Source organism: Bidens hawaiensis, unplaced genomic scaffold (genome assembly GCF_021521415.1).
Source record: "Bidens hawaiensis isolate Kalapana, Puna unplaced genomic scaffold, B.hawaiensis_p1.1 tig00039945_1, whole genome shotgun sequence".
Classification (NCBI taxonomy): Eukaryota; Viridiplantae; Streptophyta; class Magnoliopsida; order Asterales; family Asteraceae; genus Bidens; species Bidens hawaiensis.
The window spans coordinates 110,158-121,660 of NW_027497020.1; the positions used below are offsets into that span (position 1 = coordinate 110,158).

General features: G+C 32.8%; 1 protein-coding gene across 1 annotated transcript; it reads left to right on the forward strand.

Annotated features, from left to right (window-relative positions):
- Positions 1 to 1,918: 1,918 nt before the first annotated feature.
- On the forward strand, positions 1,919 to 7,518 carry LOC143591591 (serine carboxypeptidase-like 40). Its single transcript, XM_077071761.1, has 8 exons — positions 1,919 to 2,366; positions 4,605 to 4,712; positions 4,794 to 5,068; positions 5,797 to 6,057; positions 6,167 to 6,285; positions 6,380 to 6,472; positions 7,176 to 7,281; positions 7,363 to 7,518. The coding sequence occupies exons 1-8, from the start codon at positions 1,994 to 1,996 to the stop codon at positions 7,516 to 7,518; spliced, it is 1,491 nt and encodes a 496-aa protein (XP_076927876.1). The 5' UTR covers positions 1,919 to 1,993.
- Positions 7,519 to 11,503: the final 3,985 nt, after the last annotated feature.

Here is an 11,503-nt window from a genome sequence, read left to right on the forward strand (position 1 = left end):
TCGAATCAAATTTTGAACACCCTTAACTTCATGTGACGAATCCGCTTTATAAATAAAAATGTTAAATTGTTAATTTAATGAGGATGAAAAGATAACAAAATCTAGAATATTTAACTACACGCCAAGTGTGACCAATTTGATGGCTAGTTAAACCATCTCACTTTTTCTCTCCCTTGAGAGGCCAAAATTTCCAATATTCGGTTGTCGATTATCAAACTTTGTATTTTCTAGTTGACTTGGGTCTTCGGGTAAGATTAGATAATATAAAAAGAATAAAACTAAAGTTCATTATTAAAAACATAATAAAATAATAAAGATATGTTTATCGTTTTTAATAAATACATAAATAAACTTTATTATAATATTTTTACAATTGTTATACTAGTTTTCTCTTAAAAAAGAAAAAACAAGAAGACACACAACCTTACCTAGTACATCTCCTACACAAAAATTTCTGAAGAACCTTTTTTCTACATTCGATCAATAGGTAATAAGCTTAAAAGTTAAAATGGGATGGGATTAATCGGTTTATTATAGGTCCATATAGCTATACTTGTTAATATTTTATTTTACAACTCATTTAACTGATAGTGGGTGGCAAACTGGGAGAGTTTTTGGCGATAAGGGGCTACAACACCCCCCCCCCCCTCCTCCCTTGACGATATTCGGGTGATAAGATTTATTTTTTTCCGCTGGGACCAGGGGGTATAGATTTGTCGCTGATTGGGGTTAAAAATATTATTCTATTCAATGTGGGGCGATTTTTGGCTTGAACACCACTGCACCCTTAAAATGAAAATTGTCTCTCTGCTGGCATAGCGTTACATGTTAAAAATCCCCCATATCTTGTAACTTTCCACTATATATAGCCTTAGGTTGTGTATCTTAGTATTACGTGGGGTTGAATGTTAAAAAAATTATATAAATAGGAAAAATTCTTTGAACATTAAATTACGTATTACACCAACATAAAACTACAAATCTCAAGTCTATAAATACTTTTCTTATATACAGCATTTATATTTTTGTTGAATGATTGACTTCCCAGCGTTGGACTTGATGTTTGTGGTTAATCGACTTTTCATTTTGCCCAAATGTAGTAAGAAGAAATTAAAGACAAGTTTAAAATGTATTGGTTAATCCTATGACTTTGAATTTTGTAACTTATTGGTTCACCACATTCATTAAACTAAATTGCTTTCTAACCCATGTGGTTTACGCCCCATAGATATTTCAGCTTATGTCCGATAGATATTTCAGCTTAAGATGGAATGTTTTGACGTATAGACTCTTGACGTTTTGTTTAAGTTGCCAAAACGGTAATCAAATTAAAACGTTAGGTGTTAGGGTTGGTTCTTAAGGAGACCAGGATGGTTGACGGACCCGACACGACATCCTGGTTGGCTCGAATATTTTTTAAATATACATATATATATAATATGAATATTTAATTAGTAAACTCAATTACACAACCACTAGCTTGGTCTGGTGATAAAATGGTACAAGTCTCAACTAAAAGGTTGTGAGTTCTACTTTCACTTAAGATACTTTAAGCCTATTTTATATAAAAAAAAATTTACACAACTCAAATCATAACAAGTAAACTCATTTAAAAATTAAATTATTTAAAGTTTTAAACCCAACAAAAAAACTCATTTATTTAAGGCTCAAAATTTTTTTGGCCTTCAGCCTAATTTTTTATAACAATTCTCAAAAGCAACCCTGTGTTAAGGTTTAATTCTCCGAAATTTTAATCTTGGGCTGAAAGTGTGATAAAACGTAAACAACATATGAATAAAATATCTACTATTTATTATTACTATGAAAAAACATAAAACTAAAAAGATTTTAAGTGAATACATTTTGTGTGTACAAAAATAAAAAAGATTCATGAATGTCTTAAAAATATCTGAAGTGTCCCTAAGTTTTTGATTGCATATAAACTCCACACACACTATATATATATGGACCAAAATCTTTAGGCACCATCACAATGGAGAATAAAACTATTTTGGCTATTTTCATCTCTGTCTTCCTTTCAACCCTCGTTTATCAAACCTTTGCCAACAAACAATTCCATGCTTTGAGTCAACTCTATAATGCAAAGCTATCAAAAGTCTCTATCGTAAACACAAGCTATTTCGAGACACCTAATGGTTTACACAAAGCAAAAGTCGTTCTTCCTCAAAATGGCCGAAAAGCGAATGATAAAATAAGCAAACTTCCCGGCCAACCATACGTCGAGTTTAACCAGTATGGTGGCTATGTCACCGTAGATGAATCCGCGGGTCGGGCATTTTATTATTACTTTGTTGAAGCTGAGAAATCTAAGGAGTCTTTGCCACTTCTTCTTTGGCTAAACGGAGGTAATACATTTCTAGTGATTGAGGCTTTTTGAATTTGTTTATTTTTAATTTAATGTTAAATAATGACATATAGGTGCTATAGATGATATATTCTTTTCTTTACATACTACTAAATATGTTTTATCACTATAATTGTGATATATACGAAAATCAAAAGTTAAGCGACAGAGATGTGTAGACACACATCGTCGCTTTTGTCTAGTCAATGATTAACTATATATTAAACGTAAGATACACGTGTAACACGTTTAACTACTAGAAGATGTATATATTCATTGTAAAAATTTATTGCTAATAACTTATTTGTAAAAATAAAATATTTTTCAGATAATACATAATAATAAAAGTTTTAAAAAGCAATAATTTATTTACTATGAAAACGAAGCTTTAATTCGCGTCCCATAAACAAACCAAATTAGGTTACTGAGCCAATATAAATCTTTATAAAAGAGCATGTTAATTAATAGTTATAATTGTTGGTAGTTTGGCACATCAGGTATAAAAACGCTCTTTCGGAAACCCATCAAGAGCAACTTTTTTACCATTGATTAGTTATCGTAACTATTGATTACCCAAATTGCTACTGATAGGCCAAGGTACTACCGATCCCGGTAGTAATTTAGTAACCTACAACATACTGATTACCATATACTACAAGTTTCTAATATTGGCGGTAGTACCACTAACAATCAACTTATTGCTGACCCGTAGTAACTTACCATTGATGATTTGTTACTACTAATAAATCTAGTTCTTGTTGAGCATTAGTAGCTTTACTACTAATAATTATTTACCACTTGTAATTAGGTAGTAGTGATAATCGATTTTCATGCAACTTTAAATGAACTAACGACTTTCTTAAAAAGTGAGTTTTGTATATCCAAGGAAATATTATGTAGATGACATGTGTCACTACTCATAATTAGATTTAAAGGAGACTTAATTTGGTCCTAAAGGCTAAAGCACAAACTCGCATCCCACTGTTTTCTCAAAATAAAACCCAAAAAATTAAGTATGAAAAGTCCGCCACAAATGTTATTATTCAATATAGAAATACAACATAATTTTCATCATTTTTATTTGTTGTTTTCATAACATAATATGAATATATGATAATAAAACTAAAGATAAAAAATGTTTGATTTTATCATTTTATGGTGTTCTTTTATCATACAAAAAAGTTATTAACGTTTATAAATGATAAATGAATTTCAAATATGCACGGCTATTACAAAAAAAAATATCTTTCATTTTGTTTTTTGCTACACATATTGATATTTTATTAATAAATAAAATAATCAAGAAAATGTAAGGCAAGATGGTTTCTTAGCATATATATATATATATATATTGACAAAATCAACGTTTTATTTTTCCTCCTTAAGTAAATCCAGTTACATATAAATGAAAGTCATAAAATTATTATACTAAAATTTCAAAATTTGGTTTTACAAATAAATAAATAGAAACCTTTTAACTGTTAAGTAAATATATATATATATCAGTTAGGTCGTAATTAGGATAAGTATATTATATCAGTTAAAATTTAATAAATACCCAAACGATTACGATAATATATGTAAACCATAAGTTTTGAACTCAAAATTCTTTATAACGTCCTACTATATAATTTCCTTTTTTGTGTACTAACGTGTCACCTACGAGCATAAACCTCACGATAATACAATATAATTCTTTTAATATTACCTTAACTTGTTTAAGTATTTTGTTACACTTTGCGATTTTAAACAATATAATAATTATTGTGACTGTGCTGTTTATATTCTTCGCTGTACACGTCTCACGCCACCATGCATGTTACCGTCAATTTTGTTTTTGTTTTTTTTTCTTTTATCTAAAAAACCACTTTTAATTAGTATTCTTTTCGACCTAAAATATTTTTACACGATCATTTTTAAAGTAATGAACCTCTAGTATATTTTATACGAAGGGAATCAAACGAGAAGAGGTTTTAGCGTGAGAGTAGAAAGGAGAAAAATAATTATTCGTCTTTCACATTTAGAAAAATTTAAAATACAAAAGAAATGATTAATTAATTGTTATGTTTGTTCAACTATTTTGATATTATAAAAGTATACAACAACAAACCTCATTTATTTATAGAACTACGTACACATGTTGTAAATGTTTCAAAATAACATAAATAAAAAAACCATAAGAAAGTTGTGTCTTTTTTTTGTTTTTCAGTACTTAATCATGAATGATATGCATATATAGGGCCAGGTTGTTCGTCGCTTGCTTACGGAGCAATGCAAGAGCTCGGGCCATTCCGAATAAATAGTGATGGAAAAACCCTTTACAGAAACCAATTTTCTTGGAATCGCGGTAATAAGACAATCTCAACCAATTTCGCAAACTTTTGCTTGCAAATGCTTATATTTTATACTAAACTTTGGAAAATTCCAGCTGCAAATATATTGTTTGTTGAGTCACCGGCTGGAGTAGGGTTTTCGTACTCTAACAAATCATCAGACTATGAAACTGGGGGTGACAAAGCAACAGCCACTGATAATTACGTGTTCTTGTTGAATTGGCTTGAGCGATTCCCAGAATATAAAGATAGAGAATTTTATATAGCGGGAGAGAGTTACGCGGGGCATTATGTGCCTCAACTTGCCCAAACCATCGTTTATTACAACTTGAAACTTAACAAAACTCTCATCAATCTCAAAGGGATCCTTGTAAGTGCTCTTCCACAACACTCTTATTTTCACATTGTTATTATGATATCTTTATGTAAATAGAAGGTACGTAGATGGTAGATAAGATGTGTTTTCATTTGTGCATCTAATTAACATGTGACATCCCACTTACCAAAGGACAAATGCTTCAGGGTAGGACCACAGATCATGTTATGTGGTCATGTGTGATTGTCTTCTTCTTCTTCTTCTTCTTCTTCTTCTTCTTCTTCTTCTTCTTCTTCTTCTTCTTCTTCTTCTTCTTCTTATTATTATTATTATTATTATTATTATTATTATTATTATTATTATTATTATTATAATACTGGTATTCAAGAAGGCAATATCTCGCAACTCCTTGATGTTTTAAATACTTGAACAACGAATTTCTGTTAAAAGGCTATGTAATAAGGCAGAAAAGAACAAGTCCATATGTTGTCAATAAGATTTTTTAATTTCTAGCTAACTTTTTAACAAACACTATGTTGCAGTCTAAGTATATTTTTCGATATATTCGAAAGATCAACTCTCATGAACTTACTATTCAACGATCATCCATTCTTTCTCTTTATGCTCATGTTCATGTTGACAAAGCAGGCTGTCCGGATGATCAATACATATGTGTATAGTGTACATTGTGTGTTTTTTTACTTAAGTGTTTGTGAATAAAGTAGATAGTTCAAAATAAACCAGCAATTTCATCTTATACTTTGTCTTGTTTAAACATGCAGATAGGGAACCCTATACTCAACGATGAGACTGATTTGAAAGGGATGATTGATTACTTTGGTTCGCACGCTATAATATCAGATGAAACTGTTTTTGCAATTCGCAAATATTGTAATTTTTCCCCAAATGCAGACACACAATCGGATAAGTGCATCAAAGCTGCAGAAGATATTGGATATAACACTCAAGTTATCGACGTCTACAACATCTATGCCCCTTTATGCTTTGATGGCAATCTTACAAAAAATCCTAAGAAGACATCGGTATAGATTTTAGTTATTAATTTATTAAAGCATGACCACTACTAAAAAACTTGGTGTTTGTACCACTAATGTGCTACCATTTTGCAATTTGCTATGTTTCGTGATACAGTGGCGGAATTTTGATCCGTGCAGTGATTTCTACACCCATGCGTATATGAACCGGCAAGATGTTCAAGAGGCCCTCCATGCCAACGTAACAAAGCTCGGGCATGACTGGGAAGCATGCGGGTATGTGTATAAAACTACATTAGCTAAAAGTGAAATAAAGGTCAGTATATGTTGTCTTTCAAACTATATAAATTGTTATGTCAAAATCATGCAGTGGAGCCCTCAGAGGTTGGATAGATAGCTCGTCAACAGTTCTTCCACTCCTCAAGGAATTCGCAAAATATACGCTTCGCGTTTGGATATTTAGGTAAACCGACAGAAAAAGATCCTATCTAAAAATGTTTTACCCGTTCAGCCGGTTTTGGCAAAGTTTCTGGGTCGAATTGGTAACTACGATTTCTGGAAAAACTAAAACGAACCGGCGATTTGCCGATTTGTGTCATGGTTTCTTTCCTTTTTTTTCTTTTCTTTTTTCACTGAAAAGAACATCAAATGTTTTACCTTTACCTTTTGAGTATTAGGTAAACGTACAAACAAAATCCTATCTAAATTGGTATATGTATTATACCTAAGAGTTAGGATAAATAAAATAAAATTAAAGCTGTTAATATGAGAACAAGTATACAAATTATTAGAGTAGTTAAGCTAGCACAAGAATAATTAGTTTGAACTATACTTTAATTCAAAACTATATAGAATTATTTGTACATTTAGTAAGTTAATTTCATCTTTACCGGATCCCGCCGTTATAACTAAAAAGTAATTGTATGTATTATCATTGTTTGATTTTTATACATGAAAAAATTATTGTATTTTTATTAAAACTATATAGATTAAAAAATTTATCTTCTACTATTTCGGCGTTTTGGTTTTGGCAGTGGGTTCCAAACTATAACCAGAACGGTGAAACCTTGTTTCAAACCTTAAACTTAAACCGAACCGGTATCTAACCGTGTGTCTAGTAACTTAGCTACCAACCGTTTTGTTACTAATTTATGTTGTGATTCTAGTGGAGATATTGATGCAAGAGTACCAATCACCTCAACAAAGTATTCCGTTAGTGCCATGAAGCTTCCTGTAAAAACTAAATGGCATCCCTGGTTTCATCAAGGAGAGGTGAAAACACTCATTTTAATGTTGTAAACTAATAAAAATTGATTAGTTAGAAATGTAGTTAACGTTGCATGAAAATCACAGGTGGCGGGCTATGCACAAGTTTATAAAGGAGATCTAACATTAGCAACGGTTCGAGAGGCAGGTCATCAGGTGCCAAGCTACCAACCAAAGAGAGCTCTTGCACTCGTCAACCACTTTTTATCAGGAAAACCGCTAGTCGAATCTTCAAGACGTTGATATATATGATTTTGTTTGCTGAAATAAATCATTGATATGATCAACTGTATTATGCTTCCGTCTTCGTATTGTTTGTTAATGTTAACAATTGAATAGCATCTATAATCTTAAAAAATAAAACTGATATATCGACAATAAAAACATGTATTTAGTTTATGTTTGTTTCCAAAGAGTTTCATTGCTTGCACGAATGTTTTGGAGGTACATGTGTGTGTCTCTTTAACAATATTGCTAATGATGCTTGTTTTATTACAACTCAAGACTCATAATTCATATTATTCAATACTACGATAGATTTTAATTGTTAGTTTAGATTTTAATTGTTAGTTCAACTGATGGAATTATAATCTATACTAAAGAGGTAACACTGTATTCAATGTGGAACCAGAGCAGTATGATCGGTTGGATAATATAACAATAGGTTGATCCGAATCATTAATTCTAGCAGCATTTCGGATTAGATATCACAAAGATTGTTGGAATTGTAGGGTCCCGTTTTGTATATTAGTCTTTTGTATTTACTCTTGTTTTTAACGTTGTATCTTAGTTAGCTCGTCGGTTTGTTTTCTTGTATGTTTGGACCCGACGTTGTGTAAACAAAGCCCATTGGGCCGTAATAATGATACAATGGTGCATGTGTCACACCCTTATCTTAGGCCTAGGCGTGTGACTCGCAGTTGGTACCGTTTTTGTAAATATATCAGAGTTACGGTTTAATTGCGGAAATATTTGCGTGGATTATTATATTATTATTTACATATCAAAACACGGGATTATAAAATATCTGTTTAATGTTTACAAAAGATTACTTGTTTATATAAAACCACTATTCAAGTTTAATATTTAACAAAATGATCTGAGCCATCAGATCGCCTAGTGACGACTTCGATTCTTCAAGCGCCTATTCTTCGTTACCTGTAAAACAGTTTGAAAATACGTCAGCAACACATGCTGGTGAATAAGCTGACGCATAAAATATTTTATTTACTTAATTATCCCTCGAGACATAATTTTGGTCTTGACACATCGTGGCTTAGGAATAATCAAATTAAAAACTAAATCACAGTTACAAACTTAAGCTTAACTCGAAACCGCTCAGCAAACACGTAGCGTTCGAGATTACTTAGCTACCATCAGTATATAATGATTACCCTCTCTCGGACATAACTTAGGTTCGGCCCGTCATGGCAAAGGCATATAACCAAGTGTGGCGCTGTGTGCCCACCGTCTAACTACATATGTAAGGATCCAAACAAACGTACACGACAACCTAATTATTTTTGTTCATAATGTTTTAGAGATACGTAATCTCATGTAATCAATTTAATTTGACTCAATTTAACAAGTTATAAAAGTTTAGGGCGTATTCACCTTTTGAAATATCAGCTTCATTTCACTGATCGAGTTTGTCTTTCTTTGTTATCTCGAACCTATTGTACGAGTATAACCTTTTGTTATTACTAGATCAATAATCTAGCTTTAGATCTTTAGTCTATTTTGTATAATATTTACATCGATTATATTTTCTATTCGAACCTTTAGTTCAAAATATCTTTTCTTTATTTAACAAGCTTAAACCTTTAGTTCGACTTGTTTACTTGTCTAAACACTACGTTTCTTCTTCCTGAAGAAACGTTTACTTTATTTCTTTACATATTATTTAAGAAACTTAAATAATATTTTCATTATTAACAAAGAATTATTTTATATCCATATCTCTTATTTATATTTTCTTTGTTATATTTTTTTGTTTATTCTCGAGGTATCAAGTATACCCTTGACTAGGGTCTAAGCCTTTTTAATATTATATTAATATTTTATTCAAGCATAACCCCTACCTTGTTTGGTTTATATTTTTTAAGATTCTTAGGCAGCACTTCCACACTTGCTCGTTTATCAAGAAATCTTGATCAAGACTTCTCTTGCAAGCAAATTGAGGCACGTCAGTCGTCGATCTTCGTTGGCACATACTTTTAGGCGAGACTTCGGTTTCTCCTTGTGATGGCACGAACTTCGAGATAACGTCGTGTTTCGGCCCGGATTACGAGATACGAACGTCGGGTCGGTGGCACGCAAAACGAGATAGTGAGAGAAAGTGTTTTAGAGAGAGAGAGTGAGAGGTGTGAGTATGAATGAAGGGCTGATGGCCCTATTTATAGGCTGATCGAGCTGACCCATCGCGATACGTGATGGGTCTTTGCCTTGGATCCATCGCGTATAGCGATGGGTCATCGGCAGATTTATTATTATTCTATTCCATAGTGATACGTGATGGAACCTTTATAGGCCATCCCGTATCGCGACTAGCCTTGTCACGTAATCAGTAGGCGTGCCACGTGGCTGGACACGCAGTGCTACGTGGAGACACGTGGCAGGGCACATGTCATTGTTTGTCAGACCACGTCATCGCGATACGCGATGACGTTGTGGCTTAGGGGTATCGCGTATCATGTTACCACCCATTCTTGGGTTTTACAACATACCCATAGCGATACACGATGGGTTTTCTTCTGATCCATCGCGTATCGCTATGGGTCAGGGAAACATATATTACCTTTTGGTCCTTACACTTTGAATACTTGTTATTTTTATCCGAAATTTTCATTATGTTATAGCGTGAGAACATACACTATAAATAGTGTATGCTTCTCATGCAAACATAACCTTTTGCAAATTATCTTATCGTTATCTACCAACTCTCTCCCTCTCCTACTTTCTTTATTTTCCATTTCGGGTAAATAACAACCAAACAAGATCCGTGATCTCGATTCCTCACTAGTGATTTTTGCTAGCTAGTGTTGAGATTGATCCAGGTAGACTAGAGTTGTGTTGTTTGACCCGTCCATAGGACCTACAATTGGTATAAGAGCTTTCGGCTCTACTAGTTGTGGATCTTGGGTCACAACCTTGGATTTTGGTCTTGTCTGTGTAATAAAGACGGGTTTCAAGTGTTTAAGTGGGTTACAGGTTCATAAAGTTGAAGAAAGTGTGTCTACAAGCTTAAAAGTACAAGTGTTCATAGTTTCGGGTTTAAGAAAAGTGTTTGTGTGAATTTGTGGTGTAAATGTGGTTAATGTATAAGATATGGGTTTGAAAAAGGCATAAAATAGATGTTTCTTATATCCAAAAGTGTTGAAGTAATTGATTTGTGTTTCCTCAAAACTTTTGAGAACGCTCTAAAAGTTTCAAAAATTAATGAGGTCCAGTAGCTACAAGGTGGGTCCACCCCTGGAATAACCCTTCCGAAGTGGTGTCAAGGTGAGTCAACCCCTCTAGTTAGTAGCATTTCTAGTAAAATTGGTTTTTAGATTTTAAAATTTTTACAAGTAAACAACCACACTTTGATTAAAGTGGCCAAACATGTTTCCAATAGGCAATCATTGATCAAACATCAAAGTTCTAAAATGAATAAACTTCATTAACAAGGTTAATAATACATCTAGTAAAAAGCTACTACAACACCTATCCGCCCACCAAATGGCTAACACTATTAGACCATCACCCATAGAAGTTGGTTTTTGGGTGTTTTTGTATGCCTACATGGCACTTGGGCCTACAAAAACGCCTCTTTCTCCTCTTTACTCTCTTCTTTCTCATTCATCTCTCTCACAAACACATTTTTCATTCATTCTTTACCAAAAATCTCCATCCACATTCTCTCCTCCACGTCACACCATCACTCCTCCATATCACCATTTTTCCCTCAAAAATCTCCTATTATGGACCGAAATCCTTGACAATCCTCTCAACTCTCAAGACAAACCATTACTCTCGAAATCAATGTCAATCCTCTCAAGACAAACCCAATGTACGTGGACTACTAACTCTTAATCCAAAAAAAAATCACAACACCTTTATCTTATCAATAAGGCTTGTGACTTGAATCAGGGTCCAACTATTTACCATTAAAATTCTTTTTTCTTTATTTATGTATCTCTACTATATATAAAGAGTGAGTGAAGGACCTCTTAAAAGTTAAGAGGTC

What these genes read in the sequence shown, in the direction of transcription:
- LOC143591591 (XM_077071761.1), top strand. Translation starts at nt 1,994, where the DNA reads ATGGAGAATAAAACTATTTTGGCTATTTTCATCTCTGTCTTCCTTTCA. An exon ending in AAAATCCTAAGAAGACATCG is followed by an intron (nt 6,058 to 6,166) that starts GTATAGATTTTA and finishes TTCGTGATACAG; the next exon opens with TGGCGGAATTTTGATCCGTG. An exon ending in CTTCGCGTTTGGATATTTAG is followed by an intron (nt 6,473 to 7,175) that starts GTAAACCGACAG and finishes TTGTGATTCTAG; the next exon opens with TGGAGATATTGATGCAAGAG.